Source organism: Myripristis murdjan, chromosome 19 (genome assembly GCF_902150065.1).
Source record: "Myripristis murdjan chromosome 19, fMyrMur1.1, whole genome shotgun sequence".
Taxonomy (NCBI): Eukaryota; Metazoa; Chordata; class Actinopteri; order Holocentriformes; family Holocentridae; genus Myripristis; species Myripristis murdjan.
Window position 1 is genome coordinate 20,474,819 of NC_043998.1, and position 21,131 is coordinate 20,495,949.

General features: G+C 41.0%; 1 protein-coding gene across 2 annotated transcripts in view; it reads left to right on the top strand.

Moving 5' to 3' along the window:
- Positions 1–936: 936 nt before the first annotated feature.
- The window catches only part of rhobtb1 (Rho related BTB domain containing 1), a 31,767-nt gene continuing 11,572 nt past the window's right edge, over positions 937–21,131 (top strand). Inside the window, exons 1-8 of one of the 2 annotated variants that reach the window (XM_030077961.1) lie at positions 937–1,285; positions 9,699–9,894; positions 10,410–10,513; positions 16,573–16,758; positions 17,363–17,549; positions 18,019–18,243; positions 19,863–20,006; positions 20,819–21,015. In XM_030077961.1, coding sequence (XP_029933821.1) covers positions 9,715–9,894; positions 10,410–10,513; positions 16,573–16,758; positions 17,363–17,549; positions 18,019–18,243; positions 19,863–20,006; positions 20,819–21,015 — 1,223 coding nt within the window. In that variant the 5' untranslated portion in view covers positions 937–1,285; positions 9,699–9,714. Of the gene's footprint in view, positions 1,286–9,698; positions 9,895–10,409; positions 10,514–16,572; positions 16,759–17,362; positions 17,550–18,018; positions 18,244–19,862; positions 20,007–20,818; positions 21,016–21,131 lie in introns of those variants that run through there. The other variant, XM_030077962.1, reaches the window with a different exon arrangement.

A 21,131-nucleotide genomic window follows, 5' to 3' on the forward strand; every position in this document is an offset into this window, starting at 1 on the left:
GACGTCTCCAACACAGCAGTAGGATGAGCGGCACTATCCAGCATGGCCGAACGGACAAAGAAAAGAGCGCCTCCTACAGAAACTCAAACATCATCAACAGAATGTCCTGGGAGAAAGATGACACAGTGATGCTTAATTGACAGGTGATCTTTGGGAGCAATTGTCCCCATAGATGCATCTGAAACTGCAAAACTCAACCTGGTTCTCACAAGGATAGCACAAGAACACACACACACACACAGGCATACACACATACACACACACTGGCTGTCTTTGTTTTGCTGACATGCTGCCACTGACCATGGCAGGGCTTTAAACTAAATGCTTGGCTGGTGTGAATACACTGTGGTGTACAGCAGGCATGTCAAAACGTTATGAGCTTTAGCCAGTTAAATCAAACAGTATTTTTGTGTATGTCTACCCAGTATAATTAATGTTAATGAGAAATGTCCATTTATATCGGTGTGGCTTATAAAAATAAAAACGTGTACATGCATGCACACATATACAGACAACAGAGGTAAGTTTACATGCACACACCCATACACGACATATTGTATTTATTATATTGCAATTTTTCTTTCTCTCTCTCTCTCTCTCTTTTTTTTTATCTATGTCCCTGTCTCCTTCTCTCTCTCTCTCTCTCCTTCCTTTCCCCAGTGTCTCTCTCCGTCTCTCTCCCCGCCTTGTTTTCCTGAATGAAATCGTACGCCGCGCTATTAATAGAACGGGGTCGCTAACGTCACAATGGCCGCTGCGTCGCATCCGACGTCGTTCACTCAGCCTCTCTCTCTCTCTCTCTCTCTCTCTCTCTCTCTCTCCGTGTGCGCGCCGGCCTCTCTCTACCTCTCTCTCTCCCCCTTGCGCTGTCAGTCCGCGTCTCTTTACCTCCCTCTCTCTCTCTCTTTCTCTCTCCCTCTGTTTGAGGCTATGTCTCTCTCCCCTGGATGGGGAAGGGCAGTCTCTCGTTGAGATCAGGCGAACTACGCGCCGGCTATAGCGTTCATTACATTGAAGCGAAGGGGGGAGAGAAAACGGATTAACTTTTCACAAGCCGGACACTTGGCTTGTAATACCCCGATTACGAAATGATCTTGCAGCTTCTGCCCAGCTAGCGACGCCCGCTTCTCTTTTATATTATTGTATTTATTTCCCCCTCTTTTGGTACAGTAGCCTACTCTAGCGGCTACTGTATCCAGGCTACCTTTTACCATCATCATCCCGGTCACTCTGAAGTGCTGGCTGCAGTTTTACTGGGGGTTAGGCGGACCTGCCCTGCTGAACGGTAGGCGCATGTTATTTCTCTGTTTATTCCTACTAGAGCACCTGTGAGGGACAAAGGGGGCCGGGGTGGTGTCCGCTACACATGGAATTACACTCAGGCTACTGGCAATACTTTTTTTAAAAAAACTGAAGTTAGTCACTCACAGTTCAGTGGTTGTGTGTGAGCAGTGGCTGCACACTGAATGGAAAATACATTCTGAAAATCGGTTTATTTGGAGAACAATGTTTGGTTGATGCGATGCAGTTTGCAAGGATACTATCAGTGATGTAGTGGAGGGGTTATTAACTCATTTTACCACCTTGATTGTTCAGAATAAACTGATAGTAAGTGCAATCAAACTGATGTGCAAGAATAGAGACATTAGAATAAATGAATTGTGTTTTCTGTCAGTATAGTTTTTTATTTGGCGCTGGTTTTCCTTCTAACGACCAGCCTGGAGGTCACAGTTCACCCTTTTTTAATCTACTGTTACATCACTGGCTGCGATCAAAGCAAGCATTAAGGGTGAAAGAAGAAAATGCAATGCAATGCAGCAGTGTCGTTACAGTTCACATGATCCATTCACAGAGGCAAAGTTTTGACTGAAGGATTATTTTACATAACTTCACAGTGACGCTGGTAAAAGAAAAAAGGTCATTTGCGGTCGCGGCTTAAGCAGCAGGAGAAATGTTTGACACCAGAGCGCATGATGAGACAACATTACATCACTATTGCATAGCAATTAGCTGCACGTTATTAGGGCAGAGCTGATGGCAGATTTTGTCTGTGTTAATAACCTGGGAAACAGGTTTCTTGTGATGCAGTGCACATGATAGTCCTGTGAGCTGTACATTACACTCTGTTTCGGGATGTAATGCATCCCTGCAGCCCTCTAGTAGCTTGATACTGTAGGTAGGTCAAGTGAATTTTTAAAGATTATATGACGAATCCTGTAGTGCAACTTCTGAGAACCAATAATCATATATCAGCTGCAGTGTTAAAGTGCTGTATACGTTATGGTTTGCCTTAAAGAGAGTATTACCTGTAACACTGTGATGCCTGTGCAGACCTCACTAAGCCAAATGATGCTCAGAGTAAAGCAGTGTGGAAATACACCTGCTTTGACGTCATCATAGCACACACTGCAAAAAATGTCCATTTTCACAGGTCGTTTCCAATCCAATCACATTGTTTCAGGATTCAAAAGAGCTTTGCCTTATTTAAAAAAGGAAAAAGCAATTGTGAAACAATCTCACAACATTAGTAGATTCGATTGTTTTAAGAGCAATCAGTATAATAATTGTGAATATACAATTAAAATGACTCAAAGTGGACATTTTTTGTTGTGTAGCCAAGTCCAAACACAGTAATCATTATGTCATTACCTCAGATATATGAAGGAAAATTACTCTAATGTGTTTTTTAGCTCATAGAAAGCAGTACACAAATGTTTTCAATATTTTTGATTGTGTGAAATAAATTTTGCATGTATAAATGACTATTTGTGAATGAGTGTAAGAGATTTGATGTTTGTTTCATGTTTTAGTGCATGAAAAATGCATTGAGCTTTTATACATGCAAGACACTATCTGGAGCTGCACATGCTATTTATGAGCAACTGGGGAAAAATGCACACAGGCATGCACAAAGACTCAATGATGAGATTAAAGGAGCACTTCGTGACCTTAATCAAACTCTTATCTATCGATTGCAGTTGATGCAGGATTTATAGAACTTAATTTACAGTGGCTTGTAACTGGTATGCACAAAAAAAGGCCCACTCTGACAATGCAGAGGAATAACTCGACCAATTACGGCACACGTTATTGAAACATCTGTACCAGTGGTCCTAAACCGAGTCCTCAAGGACCACCTGTCCTGCAGGTTTTCGTTTCAGCTCTACTCTTGCACACCTGACCTAGTTAAGGTACACATACGTTCAGACACACTCTGTTCCGGTAGATCTCTTTCAACCAATTAGCATGAAGCCTCTGAATGGGTCAGGTGTGAAAGAGTTGAGCTGAAACAAAAACCTGCAGGACAGGGGGATCACTGATCTATTACCCCTTTTCCACCAAAGAGGTTCCAGGGCTGGTTCGGAGCCAGTGCCTGACTTAGCACCGGTTCTTTGTTTTTCCACCGCCCAAGCACCGGCCAAACTGGTTCCAAATCGAGGATCCTGGTTCCAGGCAAGCACCAACTTCGAGCAGGGGCTAAACAGGGGCCAGAGAAAGAACTGATGACACGACCCACCACTTCATTGGTGGGCGGGGTTACAGACCCAAACAGGAATGGTGAACGCTATAAACTTATAGCTAAACTTAGTCACCGCTCGTTCCGACCACAAATACGACGGGTAGGTGCGTTTTCGCAATGTAGGCTTGTAAAGACACGAGCAGTATTTGCATCGCTACGATGGGTCGTCCATGTTTGTTGTTGTGATTCTGAGCGACCGTCTCACACACCCACGTGATCACGTTTTACACTGACGTAATGACGTGGCTCTGACTTGGCTGTGCTTGACTCTTGGCCAGCGGAAAAGCAAACCGGTTCTTTGTTGGAACCAGTTAAGTACTGGCTCTAGCACCAGCACCGAACTAGCACCAGGTTCTTTTTGGTGGAAAAGGGGCATATATGACCTTTTTCAGCCTCTGCTGGTGAGTAGGAACTGCACCAATACTAACTGAACCTGTATCCTTCTACACAAGTCCCAGGTACAAAAAATACACAAAAGTGTACACATGCATACAGCTGCAATAAAAAGTTAATTTTATTATTATTATTATTATTATTATTATTATTATTATTATCATTATTTATTTATTTATTTATTTTTAATTTTTTATTTTGCATATTTGGCTTCTCTCCTAATCGTTTTTATAGTTTACTTTTCAGCTTTTTGGGAACCCTGTTTTCCACCTTTTGTGTGCTACTTTTATCCAGTATTAAACATGACATGGTGATAGATCGAATCGATACATGGGTGCAGTTTGTTGGTCTGTGTTGTGGGGGGATGTTTCAAGCCACAAACTGGCTTTCAACTGGCAACTCATGACCATTCTGAGCCCCCTCCTGGCATGGAGTGGCAGAAAAAAAACTGTGTCTCTCACAGAGCATAGTGCATGTGGTGTTCCAGGACATGTCCGTCAGGCTGTTTTTTTTTTGTTGTTGTTGTTGTTTCATTTTATATCTTTTGAAGTATACTGCCAGCTTCAGTAGCATGACAGACCTCAGCACAGATCACGTATGTGGTCTGCTTCTCCTTTGCCTGAACACCACTTACTTCAAGTAAAGGGTGGTTTCTACAGACAAAAACATGGGTTCACCAGTGTCTCCTGTGGCTGCCAACCTATTCATGGAGGACGTGAAAAGAAGAGTCTTGAACTCCTTCCAGGAAGCGGCACCTAGCCACTGGTCCAGATACGCTGATGATACCTGGGTTGAGATCAGACTTCAGGAGGTCCAAACTTTCCTCAGTCATATCAATTCAGTGGACAGCAACATCATGTTTACGATGGACGGCACAAATATAATAGCCTGGCTTTCTTAGACAGTGCAATTCACATCAAATAGGGAGGAGGTTTGGATATTGAGGTGCACAGGAGACCCACTGACACCGATCAGTATTTGCTGGTTGATAACATCGGGCCGAGAATGTGCCGACTAGCATGAAATCCAAAGAAGCATGCTTTCAGAAAAGCATTGGAAGCTTTTCAGCAGGAAGCTCTGGAGGATCTTCAGTAAACACCACATCCCTGTATTTCTCAAGCCCGGTAACACGCTAAGAGAGTCACTTGTCCACCTTGAAGACCCTGCACCCTAACACAAGCAGAGTAGTGTAATATACACAGTTCATTGCAGTGAGGAATGACCAGACCTCTGCATCGGGGAGGCAAACAAATGCATGACCCACCACAGGAGGGCTCAAGTCAGGTCAAGAGTCAGCAATCTACCTGCATCTAAAGAACAGAGGACACTCCTTTTAGGACAACAGTGTTCACATGCTGGACAGAGAGGACAGATGGTTTGAGAGAGGAATGAAGGAGGTCATCTATGTCAAGGTATACAACCACTTCTGAGCAGAGGAGGGGGGTTAAGACATCGCCTATCACCGACTTAAATCACCAACTTATAATGGTGTCCTAATATCACTTCCCAGGTGGTCTTACACCCATTAACACCTCTGTTCATGTGACTCTAACAGCTGTGTCCCAGTTCAGGGGCCACGTCCTTCAAAGGTCACATTTTCCAGACTGCAGACGTCATACTCACTGGACAAGGCTGTCGCTCTCTAAAGTGTCCTCCATCTGCGGCCCAGATATGCAGCTTTCTTTTAGCTGAGGACACAACAGGTGTATCCTCTGTTATCCTCCACATCCCATAATCCATTTTGTGCAGTTGTCATTTTGGAAAGTTACAGTGGCAGCAAGGGAAATGGAAATTGAAAGCTACATACTAAAGTAAGTGTAACTTGTTTATAGTGTTATCCATTCTCATTTAAAATAAATGTAAGATAATAATAATAAAAAACACATCCATTTGCTTTTATGTCAGTATACTTTCTTTAGGAATAAATTTTTAACAAGTAATGACTAACATCTGGTTCATCTCGCGAGGCTACATCTGTAGGAACTTCCAATGACGAAGGGTAAATCCTCTGTAGACCGTCTCAATTAGTGACCATTAACCCCCTGAAAGGTTTAGCCCTCTTGCCTCAGAAGGCCAGACCTTCATAAACCACATTCCTTGAAGGAGGCATTCTTAGATGAAGGTGTTCTTCGAAGGAGGTCCCCGAGTTGGGACACAGCCATTGATTCTCACATGACTGCCTGGTGATCTGAACAATCCTTATGCGACATCAAGTTGTGAATGACCCTTAATGGTTTAAATTTCTGGGAGTCCAGTCAGTAGAACTGATGAAGCCTCTTGGATAGAAGCTGCAATCTCAGAAGCCATCGGCTACCATCTAAAACAACAACCCCATCAGTTCCCTACTGATAAATTATGGTCATTTGCACAATGGGACAGGGATGTAACTAGTTAAAGATTGTTTTCTTTGTTAAAAGTTAGCAGTGATTATGTTAATTATATTTATGTTGTTAGTTCTTATTGCTCACAGTGCTACTAGAGGCTACAAGGAAGCATCAGCCCTCCTTATTTTACAGCAGATCTGACAGTATGGCGGGTATCATTCTTGATACAGAAATGCAATATCAGTCCATGTAATTGGACACATGTAGTAACAGGACAGATAATAGGTTTCCATTAATAGCTTCCTGGGAAGAGTCCATTTGAGGGCAGCAGATAAATCAATAAGTAGAACAGGACAAAAATGCCTGTAATTAATTACATGTTTCAATTAGTTAAAAAAAAAACAAAAAAACAGCATACACAGGTCAGTGAGGCGATGTTATACTGCTGAAGCAAATGGTTGGTAATTATGAAAGAGTGCAATGTTAGGCAGAATCACAGCATAGGGAGAATTATTTCAGATTGTTTCAGCAAATCCTGGCTGCACTGCTTGTCTTGCTAGTTGTCCTAATGATTTTTTCCCATTAGTTGTCAATAGTGACTGTTGAAGGCACCGCAGAAAATAAAACTGTTGGCTAAATGAAATAACAAGTAAAAGTTAAATTTCTAGTCCACCAATTTTGAAAAATGTGATATTATTTGACCTCCCCCTAGTTGTTTTGCAGTAGTGGTGCTATCTAACCCTAACCCCCCCAGCTAACATTCATTTTTATTTATTTTTTATTTACTATTTTATTTTATTTTATTCGTTTATTTAACAGGGTCAGTGCACAATAAACGTATAGTAGCTCGTTTTGATATTGTCAGACAAAAATTTGATGTGATGATGGTCACAACAATGACGTTGCAACAAGGATTTTTTTTTTTTTATTTCCATTTTTTCCCACACAAACTGGACTGGTGAGTTGGGAATAACAAATGAAAGTGTGTCCCAATTCTGGTGTGATTCAGCACTGTAGAAGTGCTGACTGTGGGTCTGCACTCCGGGTCCACACGTCTTGTACATCATAAAAGTGCGTAGCCTATTGTGTTTAAAAATGAAGTGAGAAGTAATTTTGACTTATTTTTCCTCATCGTTTTTGCATGCATCTCAGAATATCTGTTCCTGCTAGCTGCCAGCTGTAAATGGATGTGAATTATTGCTGTGTGTGTGTGTATATATATATATATATATACATATATATATACATATATATACATATGTGTATGTATAGAAATCTTTATTGTCATTATACTGGACAATTGGACAAACTATACACAATATACATAACTATAATTACAAGGATTATATTCAATATTTGGATGAAGTCTTTGACTGCCTGAAGTCTGGAACCCATGGACAACATCACCAAATTCTGAGTTTCCCCCCTTGAGATGCTCTGAAGCCTTTACTGCAGCTGCCTTCAGGTGCTGCTTGTTTGTGGGTCTTTTGGCCTTCAGTTTGGTCTTCAGCAGGTGAAAAGCAGCTCAGTTTTGTTGAGGTCTGGGAACTGACTTGGCCATTGAGGAATATTCCACTTCTTTGCTTCCAGTAACTGTTCGGTTGCTTTCACAGTATGTTTTGGGTCACTGTCCATCTGCACTGTGAAGCGCCGTCCTATCAGTTTTGTGGCATTTGGCTGAATCTGAGCAGATATTATAGCCCTATAAACATCAGAATTCATCCTGCTGCTTCCATCAGCAGTCACATCATCAATAAACACTAGACCCAGCTCCACTGGCAGCCATACATGCCCATGCCATAACACTGCCTCCTCCATGCTGGACAGATGATGTGCTCTGCTTTGGGTCATGAGCTGCTCCTTTCATTCTCCACACTTTTCTCCTCCCATCATTCTGGTTCAAGTTCATCTTCATTTCATCTGTCCAAAGAACCTGGTTCCAGAATTGGACAGTCTGTTTTAGATGTTTTTTTGGTTTTTTTTGGAAAGTCTAATCTGACCCTCCTGTTCTTGAGTGACACCAATGGTTTGCACCTCGCTGTATACTCTCTGTATTAATTTTCTCACAAACGTCTCTTCACTGTAGATTTGGACAGTGAAACGCCTCCCTCCTCCAGAGTGTTTTTGACTTCCCTAGATGTTGTGAATGGGTTTTTCTTCACCAGGGAAAGAATTCTTCTGTCATCCACTTTAGATGTCTTCTGCTGTCTACCAGGTCTTTTGGTGTTGCTGAGCTTACCAGTGGATTCCTTCTTTTTCAGGATATACCAAACTGTTGATTCGGGTACTACTAAAGTTGCTGCTGTCTATCTGATAGATTTTTGTTTGGTTGTTTGTTTGTTTGTTTTGCTTTTTGAGCCTAATGATGGCCTCCTTCACTTGCATAGACACCTCTTTGGATTGCATGTTGAGGGTTCTGATAAACAGCTACCAAATGCAAGTGCAAACACTTGGAAATAACTCCAGACCTTTTATTTTCTTAATCTGTCATGGAACAATGAGGGAAAAGGCCACATCTACCCATGAAACTGTTGTTTACTCAAGTGTCTTATTACTTTTGAGCCTCTGAAAATGGGTTGACAATGTATAAAACTGGCTGTAATTCCTAAACGGTTAATGCCATATTTTTGTTCAGCCCCTTAAATTAAATCTGAAAGTCTGCACTTCAATCACGTCTTGATTTCTGCATTTCAAATCCACTCTGGTGGCATACAAGGGCAAAATTATGAATATTGTGCCACTGTCCAAATACTTATGGATCTAACTGTGTATGTATGCATATATGTATATCAGCCTCCTTTGGTGCTGTACATTGTGAAAATTTGTAAGCCTATTTCATTAAGTTACATATAATGCAGGTACTTTATAGGTAGACATATATAGCAGGCTATAGTGAACAGTGTACTGACAGTATTTTCAATCAGGTTTTTCACAGGAACATCTCAGGGAAGACAAAAATTTACCACCACACACTGAAATTACTTTAGCGTAACTTTATGTTGGCTCCCAATAAAATATAGCAGGCTGACCATCAGAGACAATTATGACGTGCTGTCTCAGTACATGACATAGTGTGGTTCCTCTGTGATTTAATGGATGATTTAATGATCAGTGTGCTGCTGTCCATTGAAAACACGCTCTCTAAAATTTCAGCGTTTTAAGAAAAAGGAAACCCAGTCTTGTGTTAGTTTGATTAGCATTCAGTTCTTCAACCTGGTTTTCAAAAGGGTTTCATAAGACTGAGCACTGTAGAATTTGCTCACCCCAAAATCAAACCCACCTACCATAACTTAAGTGACGACTTTTTCACAAGGCAGCAGTTTGTGATTACTTTAGTTTTGGGTCCATATCTGATCGTTTTGGTCTTGCTTTGTTGTGCAGGGTGATTTCAGGTTGTTTTTATGATTTCGTGTTGTGAGGGCTGATAAGTGTGATTTGATGTCTCCCTTTGTATCTGACAGGCGGCCAGACTGCAGCATGGACTACGAGCGGCCCAACGTGGAAACCATTAAGTGTGTGGTGGTGGGGGACAACGCAGTGGGGAAGACCAGGCTGATATGTGCCAGAGCCTGTAACACCACCTTGACTCAGTACCAGCTACTTGCCACACATGTTCCCACAGTGTGGGCCATAGACCAGTACAGAGTCTGCCAGGAGGTCAGCACGGAGGAGGGATGATGGATTGAATGATGGTTTATGTTATAATTCTTAATGATAAAGGCCCAAACCAGTGATTTTTACATGTTCAGCGTTATATCTACCTTCCTTTTTTCCCCAGCCATTGGTTTCCATCCAATCCACTACTATATGAAAATGAATTTTCACAGACTTCAAACATTCTTCACACCAGTATTCCATCACTATACGAGGATTTTTATCACATGAAGTGATCTGTAAAATGGTTTATTACAATGGAAACTGTGATGAAATAAAATTAAATAAATAAAGTTGTAGTAAACATCCAAACATGGGCCAAACATGCAAAATCACTGGTACATGTATCGTCTTTTAATCTCAATTAGCTCGAAAAGAGTTGTCTCATTGTTGCTAATTCTTACTGAATACTTGAACCTAAACTACGAATAAAACTCCTTACTGTGTGTGTGTGTGTGTGTGTGTGTGTGTGTGTGTGTGTGTGTGTGTGTGTGTGTGTGTGTGTGTGTACACCCCAGGTACTGGAGCGATCCAGGGATGTTGTTGATGAAGTCAGTGTTTCCCTGCGGCTATGGGATACGTTTGGAGACCACCATAAAGACAGGCGCTTTGCCTATGGCAGGTAGGTGGTGTAGTGCTCCTGAGTGTGTGTGTGTGTGTGTGTGTGTGTGTTTGTAGCGTTGCAGTGTGTGTCAGGAGGTAGAGTGGCCGTCTGGTAATTTGAGGGTTCCTGGTTGGATCCCCTGCTCTTCCAGAAAGTGTCTTTGAGCAAGACACCGAAGCCCTCACTGCTCCTGATGGACAGCTTGGCACCTTGCGTGACCACCAACAGGATACTATTATTTACCCATCCATTAAAATATAGTGTTTTGTTTTTCTGTTTTACATCACAAATGTTGCAAATTGGCGTCGAGGCGTGTTTATGTACTAATAACCAGAGAAGTAACACTTACTTGAGGAATTTTACTGGCAACAAAATTACTGAAGAGGGAATTCTGTACCAGCTGATTTCTCAAAAACAGTTTCTGGGATGACAAACTAAAGTCCAACATCCTGCAACGCCTGCCGGATGGTGGACCTGGGAGAAAGTCTTACTTAGCAGGGACCTGCGTCAAAGTCTGTGAGTCTGGAAGTGCAGACAATGGGATTAGACCAAAGTTAATTCTTAGCAAAGCCACTCCTCTTTCCATCCCCTCCCCTCCTTGCCTCTCCCCCCTCCAAAAGTATACATCATTACTTTGCTAAGCTCTATGCCTGCTGGCTAATAGCTAAGCTAAACCAACCAGGCTGGCTTTTCTTACTTTTTTTTTTTTTTTTTTTTAATCATGTTCTCTTTGTGACTCAGAATTTGGCCTTTTGAACCCAGAGCCACCACTTGCCTAAGATGTTGAGCTCACTTCACAGATCGTGAATTTTCAGGAATGGAGGTCTTGGTCTTCGGACCATAGCAGTGATTTGACTGTTTGATCTGTGTACTACAATTTCCGAGCATTTCATATTGCAACAAACCATTTTGCCAATCATGCCGAGTTACTAAAGATTTCACAACATATAATCAAAATCCCTGCATTTTCGAATTTGAATTTTTGGTTGAAACATCCACCTTACAGTGTTCTGCTTCTGTGGCTTAAATAGGCTTAAATAAAACAGAATGAGCAGTCACAGATCTTTTCATTTTATTGTGTCAGTGTGCAGTGTTTATCCAAATCACCATGGCAAAGACGAGGCAGTTTGCCATCATGGCTGAGTGACATCTGGCAGCGCTGAATGGTGGTGCTTTTTTTAGGCCACACTGTGAGCGTAGCAGGAGGCTCAGAGGTCACAGACTGAGCTGTGGCCGGCCTCAAGGCCCTGTGGCTCAGCGGAATACATTCATTTAACCTTTAGTTATCCACTGGAGGTTCACAATCACACAGTTATATTAAGCTGTTCTTTCACAGCTGTCAGTTTTCTATTGTTTGCCAAAAAGTACTGAACTGGGGGATTTGTGTGTTAGGTGCCTTGCTCAAGGGAATCTGGAAAATACCAGATTCCCAATAAAATATGGCAGGCTGACCATCACCTGGAAAATAGTTGTGGCTGGAAGGTACACCATCCGTGGGCAGATCTTCCCAGGGAGGCCAGGGGTGAACTGGTGATGGAACTGGCCTTTTGCTCCTACTTCCTGGCTATGATAGGATTTATGGAAATGAAATAACAAATGGATTTTCTATGCATTTTTAGCAATGCCTTTTCTATAGTCTGGATATGCAGGATTGCTTCAGGACACAATTTTGAGGGACTGTAGTCTTGCAGAGAGCGGAGAAGCTCTGCTTTGTGAGAGCTTTCATATCACCCACTCAAACACAAGCTCCCACACTGTCTCTCCTGTCTGGAGGGCAGGTGTGCTTGTGCTCAGCCCTCAATCTACCTTGTCTTGTCTCTTGTTAAGTGGCTAGCTCGTCCTGTGTTCTCCTCGTGCCTTTTAACGTCACCTTAGGGAATACCTGCTCCACCCGGCTCTGTCAGACAGGGGGACAGGACATTCCTTGCATTAAATACACCCTGATGCATGGAAAGTGGATGCATTAATGATGAGTCCAAAGATAAAGGTGGTCTTTGTCCTTTAAAATAAAAAAATAAGTGGTTCAGTCTACCAGCAAATTAAGAATGAACCACAGTCTGGTTGAAACCTATCAAAAACTGTTGATTGTTTCTGTCAAAAAAAGTTCTTAGAAGAAATTGAAACTTAACTAATGGCCCTAAAGCACTTTAACATTATACAACAATAATGAGCATATTGACTTCTTAGAGTAGGGGTTTTCAAACTGTGTCTGGACCCCTGGGCAACAGCACATCAGGAGTCATGGGCCCGCGTCCGGCCGCCTTAAATGAGCAGTACTTACTTATACGGATCATGGCAACCATTTACTTTGAACTGGTCACTGAAATATTCAGGTTACAATAAGTCTGTCATTTGCATTGCCTTTTTATATATTGAGTGCTGACTCCACCCACCCAGGTCAGTTTTGGCGTACACTGGTGACAAGAACAAGCAGACCCAATTTCTGCAGAGCTCTAGTGACTCTAGAATGAGGACGTGTGTGTGTGTGTGTGTGTGTGTGTGTGTGTGGCGTGGACACAGGTCAGAATTTCATTGCAATGAAAAGAAAATAGAGGAGTAAATCCCTTTAAACCCAGTTCCCCCAGTTCCTCCTCTGGCTCATGGCTCCTGGGCTGCTTGAGGTAGGGAGCTCTGCAATATGAGTGTAATCAATAGAATCTTGCACAAGCTTTCTTTTATTTTATTTTATTTGTTGGCCTAACTTACTGTATTATCTTACAGAAACGCAACTACAAACTGATGACACTTTCAGCTAGAGTATTTTTGCCATACGTTAAATGTATGTCATGTTATACCAATCATGGGGAAATATGGCCAGTTATCAACACATGAAATGACCACAAAACTGTAATGTCGCCTCATGTAATATCTCGTAAACTGATAAAACAATAATAACGCTCATAATTAGATGGATTTGTATAGACCTCATGAGAATTTGATATAAAAAAATAAAAATAAAAATGTGACTTTTATTGCATTTATTGTTAAATATGTGAATATTCCAGCACGGAGCAAGTTGAAAAAGCATTTTTTTTTTCATTGTGTGTGATATGCCTGTAGCATTTGTTCTTCTTCTTCTTGAGAACATTTGAACAGAGGCGGGGACTGTTTGCATAGTCATAGATCTGCACATACTAAAAGAAGGCAAAGGTGTAGAGTTACATCTAAGCCATTTTAAGACATGAGGGATTTTTTTTTTTCATGGAAAAAACTCATGATATGTAATATTATTGAACATTACTTGAAGGTTTGATTAATGCCAGAAATGGGTCTTTAATCACTATAAATATAGTTTTCTTTTTCTTTCTTTCTTTCTTTCTTTCTTTCTTTCTTTCTTTCTTTCTTTCTTTCTCTCTTAAATTAGCTGTTCTTCGGGGGGTAATTTTCTGATAATTTTTTGCAAGTTGTGATATTGAAAATTTATCACTATTAAAAAAATATTAATTAAACATTTGTTAATTCAAAGCAAGTTTTGTCTTGCCATATTTAAGGCTGTAAAGTTTGACTCTGCAATTTTCAAATTTACTACAACTGAATATCAGCCTGAAATATCAGTTTTCAGTTTCCTGGATTACTAATAATCACCATCTGCCTTGAAATATCAGTACTGGTCGATCCCTACTCTGTAATGCTCTGTAATGGTTTTTATGGTCTTGTGCATTGAGAAAAAACTGCCCATTAGCCCTCTGAGCTTAAGTCCAGCTTATGGGATCAGTGGCTGTAGCTGATGTAATTGACTGCACTATATTGGTGTGTGAGTTCTGTTGTTTGACCGTGATCCAAAGCCACAGTCTCTTCTCAGGCCTCCAGTGCATCTTGCCCTCCACTATAAGCATTACATAATGCCTCTCCTGGACTCGCTAATGCATTTTGGCACAGGCTAACTCCACCAAGCCTACTCAGCTGTTTTTCTCCCTCGTCACCAACGTGTTTGACGGCCAGAACTACAGGGAGGCTGATACCACAACGTAACGTGTCACATACTGCATGATATACTGTCTTTTTCACTCTCTGCATGGTGTCTAATAAATAAAAATGGCAGCATCAGCATCAGTATTGAAGATTCAGTAGATTTTATGTTTTAAAGCAACATTGAGTTTTGGGTTGTCTAGTTCCCTGGGTATAGTCCACGTGGTCATTAGATGCTCTGTGCTGCCCTGTGCTGCTAATCTACAATACTGCATTTCTATTCTATTCTATTCTATTTCTATCGCTTTGACTTCCATAGCACGACAAACAGCTCCCAAAATAACATTCACATAAATGAATGCAAACAAAGCAGATTATGACAATATGAAAATAAGTTCCGCTACCCATTTTTAAACGAAATTAAACGTCTCTTTTCATGTTATTTCCCTGTTTGAAATGGAAAGTAGATCCGGCAGGTAGCATTTGGGGGAAACTGCCAGATAGTATCCTTGTGCCAGGAAGAACTGACCTGATAGTACTTTCACAAATAATTGTAATTACACACACACACACACATACGCACACACACCAGAAGGGACTTATTGTACACAGAGGGAAATATTTTTGCTTCTTTTGTGTTCATGTTATTTTGGCCTTCTCGCCAGTAGCAAAGTATGCACTGGCCTATGACAATGCAATTTTTTATTTTTTATTTATATATATATATTTTTTTGTAAATTTATTTATTTATGTTTGGTTGGAAAGCATTGTAATTTCAACTACTTTTAATCTTTTTATATTTCTATATTTTCAAAAATATTTTCCTTTACATATTTTAAAAGATTTTTTAAAGAGAAAATGAGTGTTTCTTATATATATTTTTTTATTTATTTGTATTTGTATTTATTGACATTTTACTTTTTAAATTTTGGCTTTTTTAAAATTTTCTCTTGTAAAAAACTTTTAAACTATTAAACCATTTTTTTAATGTAAATTATTTTAGGGTTCTTTTTTGTTGTTGTTGCTGTAGTTTAGATGAGAATCTACACATTCTAAAAAACAAAGAAAACAAAGAAAACAAACAAACAAACAAACAAACGATATTTTCATAAGTCAAAGTAGCAATTTTAAAATAAACAAAGGCAGTTTTGTTCAGGCTGTCCCTGGACTCCTGGGTTTCAGAGGCTAAGGAATAACAGCATGATGACAGAATACTGTTGGTCATAAACACTGTTGTTAAATGTCCCATCTACATGCAGAGGCTGTCTCTGTGTTTTGGCCCGCAGAGCCACATTACTGTATTTGTGTGTGCCTTGTGTAACGTTACATAATGGGCTTTGGCGTTCCTAACTGTTGCTGACGTAAACCAAAATTTGTTGTTCATGCTCATTAAAATAATATAGCTTGCTCTTAACAGCTTCGGGAGAGGGGGCTCAATAAGAGTGAGAGTGAGAGTAGGAGTCTTTTTTTTTTGCAGTAACAGTAGTGTAATGCTTTCTGACAGGTTGGTGGACGGTGCCGACTCAGCTGGCTTTGACTTACTGTAAACACAGCCTCAGTCTGGCTGTCTCTGCTCTGTGGGACAGGACATTAGAAAACTGGTACTTCCAGCCAAACAGTCCGACCTGACCTGGTCACATGGGTGCAACAACTGGGCTGAAGACTTTATGTGCTTACATGCATACGTCCCCTGTTTTATTTATTGTTTGTTTTATTTTACAGTTCTACAAGCAGTACAAATTAGTTAAATGATTAAATTCTATGTTTTGCAGTGACTTAAATACTTGACAGACTTGATATTTTCAGTTTAAACACTACAAAAACATTTTTTTTTTCAATAAATTATATTCAGTTCATTTGATTACCAAACTACAAACATGTCAATATGTTAAGATTCTGAGGATACAGGGCAAATTGCAAGGCAAGTGCAAAAGATATAATGAGCTTTTTTCTTAACAATGTTGCAAAATTCTTCTCAAAAAGATTAAGAAATAAATAAATAAATACAAATAAAATGAAATGGAATTCAAATCATTACATGCTATATTTCAAAGGAGGCCCTCCACCTGGGAGTGACATGTCTTCCAGACCCACTGCACTCGGCTGCAGAGATTTGGTATTTTTTCGTCCAGCATTTTTCAGCTGTGACTGTTTCTCTTCATTTCCAGGTCAGATGTGGTGGTGCTGTGTTTCTCCATCGCCAACCCCAACTCCCTGCACCATGTTAAGACCATGTGGTACCTAGAGATTAAGCACTTCTGCCCACGAACCCCTGTTATCCTGGTTGGCTGCCAACTGGACCTGAGATACGCTGACCTGGAGGCAGTGAACAGGGCTCGAAGACCGCTGGCTCGGTAGGTTCACCCAAGACACCATCGCAAAATCACACAGAGAAACATTTGTTGTTGGTGACCATTAAAACAAAAGGGCAATGGGCCACTTCTGTTGTGTAGTCTAACTATAGTATATCACTCTGTAGCTGGACATTATCATACTACACCACAGTTTACATTCAGAACAATAATGGCTGTAAAATGGCTCTTAAAACACTGGGAGGTTCCATGAAGAACCATCAGCTAACTGAAGAGCCATGCTATTTAGTGGCTGGTTTGTCATTAAAAAAAGATAATAATAATAATTGAAAAGGGTTATTAATTGAAACAGTTGGCTTCACAAGAACTATCTTGAAAAGGGTACTTGAGAGAAAGTTTTTGTGAAAGTTCTTTGAAGAACCATGTAACCATCACCTCAAAGACTTTTTTTGATGGGTCTTTGAAGCACCTTTGGTCCTGATCCTTTTAAGAACTATTTAAAGAACTGGTTCTTCAAAGAACTGCTCAGCTCCAGGTTTCTCAAAGCAGAAATGAGCTGACCAGCCAGAGAGCCGAAGAGCTGAGATCACATCAAAAATCACGTGGTGTCTTTCTCACTTTGCCCTCCATCCCTGTATTTCTACAGGCCGATAAAACCGGGAGACATCTTGCCACCAGAGAGTGGCAGAGAAGTGGCAAAGGAGCTGGGCATCCCATACTACGAGACCAGCGTGTTTGACCAGTTTGGCATCAAAGACATCTTTGACAATGCAATTCGTGCTGCGCTCATCTCGCGACGACACCTCCAGTTCTGGAAGTCGCATCTCCGCAAGGTAGCTAAAACACTTCCTACGATTTAGACTGATGAGGGTAGCCAAGCTGCAAGATGTTGGTGTATTAAAAACCATGTAAGATGCAATAGCCAAGAAAATCAAGTTTTTAGGTAGTGAAATTCTGAATGAATGAAATCTGGAAGCATTTAGGAAAACACCACAGAGCCTCAGCGCTAGTGGAAATCTTCTGAAATTGTAGTCCAGTTACCTCTAAATGTTTGGAATCTATTGCCATCTATTCTTCAATATATATTATTCCATATAATCTCTGTATAGGAAGTGCTCAGCAATGACCTAGAAGGACAAAAGACTTTACTGCACTCTTTTCTTCTGTCTCACAGCAGCCAGTGGATATTGTTAGGTTCTCTCTCTCTATAGGCTTTGGTCCTATCATGTCTAATTTTCCCTGTTGTCAGGTCTCACCTTAAAACAGTTTTATTTTTGGCTCTCTCCCTGTCTGTGGTCAAAGGTTCAGAAGCCCCTCCTCCAGGCACCCTTCCTTCCTCCCAAAGCTCCACCTCCTCTGATTAAGATCCCTGAGGTCGTCCCAGGCAGCCGCGCTAGGGGAGCCCGCCTCCTACTGGACAGCCCGCTCTGTGCTGATGTCCTGTTTATCCTCCAAGACCACACCCACGTCTTCGCTCACAAGATTTACCTGTCCACATCATCATCCAAGTTTTATGATCTCTTTCAGGTGAGTGTGTTTTTGTCTGTGTATGTCTACACAGCGACAGAGACAAAAAAGCAGGAAGAAACACACAGAAAAATGACAACGAGAGATGCAAAGGCCAGCTATTTGAGGCTAAAAGGCAATTAGCAGTATGTGTCAGCTTTAAAAGAGCTATTGCAATCACTACGTTTTCGCCACTGTCAGCTGAAAACCATTTATCTTCAGTTTTCGTGATTTTCACCTTATATCTTAATTTGAGGATTCATATGCTCCTCTGTGGGTTAAGAAAGTTCCACAACCCTTTGGGATATGAACAGTTTTCAAAACAAACTAGGAAAAAAAGTGAAGCACATACCTCTGCCAACACAATGTATTTGTCAAATATGCCAGTTTCTCATGTTGGATATTGACAAAAAGTTAATCAAGCCCACCACCACACCCCACTTTGACCCTTTAATCCGAGAAGCTAATCTGTGCTTCGATTCCACATGACCAACCTGCCCACCAAGTGTCATGATGTTATGTGAATCACCTATTCAAAAGTTACATGCAAGCCACACCCATTAATCTGCCACATTAATCAGTTATTCTTGACACACGATCAACCAGTTCCAACCAAGTTCCATGCAAATATGTTCATAGCCTTGTAAGATATCCAGATAACAAGCAAACAAACATACAGTTGCAATGAGATGAAAATGATCCCCACTGGTGTATGTAACCAGAGATGCTGAAAAATGCTCAAGCTAAAAACAAGACATTGTTTCTGAAAAGCTGACAATCTGGAGATGCATAGTTTTGAACAGACAACAGCTATACATAAGTCGTCAAAGCAAAACAAGGCGGCACGATCCAACAAGACCAAATTGTCTGCTGCAAGATGGACAATCTGGAAAACCATAGCAATACATACCAAATACAGACAAAGTGCTTCAGTACAGTGGTGGTTAGCAGAGGCTCACTGACAGGGATAGACAGACTAAGAACTAAGACTAAGAACTGGCATTTACATCAGCTGTTTGTGTGCAAGCTCAGCACACATAGATACATAACATAGATACATAACCTGGTGTAAGCAGCACAGAACCTGGAGCCCTGCGCAATGACTCTTTGAACTGTTTTCCTCCATCTAGACATTTTAAAGTTTGGAGAAAAACAAAGGAGGCCTTCTACACAGTGTTGCCAGCTGTTAAATACATGCTGGTGGGATCTGTAACGGTATAGCGCCATCTTTAGGTCTGGTGTTTGCTCTGCATGGGCATACAGTGGCCAAAGAGCGTGAGGCCAACAAGTGGTTTTACAGCGGAATCAATCTGCTTCCATGACCTCCCTAGTCTAAACATCACTTCAACATGACAACGCCTTTATGGATGTGTGTGTGTGTGTCTCTCTGTTCTGATCAGTTTTATTCTGTGACTGGATTCTTGAGGCAGTCCAGACCTGACAACCAAAGCACTGAAAAATCTTGCATGTTCATAGATACAGGAAACATATTCCATCTGTTTTGGAGGCAGAGGAGTCAGCCACTTTGGACATTCATCAGCCAGTTAATGTCCCACCCTTAAAAAAAAAATAAAGTAAATTCACCAAATAATGCCTTGAGAGAACAGCCTTTTTTTTCTTTCTATGCTCTGCTGTTGCAGATGGATTTCTCAGACGAGTCCCAGTGTCTGGTGGTGACAGAGCGACATGCCAGGGACCACCTGATGAGGACTCTGAGTTTAGACACCGAGGAGGAAGTTGCTGTGCTGCCTGACCTTTCTCCATGTTCACTCAGAGCATCCAAGGTAATGTCAGAATGGGAAACTGCCTTTACTGGCTGCTAACTTTTTCCATTGTTCCATTGTCCATTGTTGATTAAACTGTTAATTATTTTTTGATTAATGAATGAATTGTTTTTCGTGTATAAAGAGTCAAAAATAATGACAGATGCCTATCAGAAGTTACCAGAGCCCAAAGTGATGTCTTAAAGCTTGTGTAGGTAATTTTGCAGAGTGGGCAGTAATTTTGTTGAAAATTCAGACTCAAGCAGCTCAAACAGCACCCACCTGAGATTCAGTTCCTCATCCAAGCCCCTCCCACTGTGCGTGCGGCTCTAATGCCGATGCAGCTGGGGAATAGGAACTGACGAGGCAGATCCCTTCTCTGCCGCTCTGTAGCCACGCCTCCTTGGTTTGATCTGTTTGGTTTACACTCAACAGATTTTGTACAAATGTGATTACAGCCCCAGGAGCAGTCTGGGAAAAAAAAAATCTCAGTGTTAGTTTGGATCGGACCTACTGTGTATAATGGTGATTTGTTAAAATTAGGAAGAAAAACGTTTCCTACACAAGCTTTAAAATTTCTTCCATAATCTGAGCAGCATCCCAAAAAAAATGTCATTTTATTATTATAGAAAAGCAACAAACTGAAGCATTTGTGAAGCTGTAACCAGCACATTTGGCATTTTTTACTTTATAAATGACAAAAAAGATGATCAAAAGTTACAGTTTTGTTAAGCAGCTAATCAATTTATCAGCTCTAATCATAATTTCAGTGCTAATATAACATGGGAACGCTGTCTTATTTTGTCATTGGTCTCTCCACAACCCTGCCTCAGAGTGACGGTACTCTGCGGATGATGAGTTTTAGTGGGAAACACCGGCGCACCAAGCTGTCTCTGGCCTCGTGGAGCAAAGCCTTCTACAGCATCCACAAGGAGAGTGTACCAAACCCCGTCACCGGCCACCCGGCACCCATGACGGTGGTCAAGATGGACTACTCCATCCAGCTTGGTCCCTTCAGTGCTGTGCTCAGGTCTGATGATGGGTTTAATTACTTTATATGCTCAGTAGACCTTTGTCACAGCAGCCATTTTGATATGAAATAGCAGGTAAACACAGGTGTTGCTCATGACATTAATTAAGTTTCCG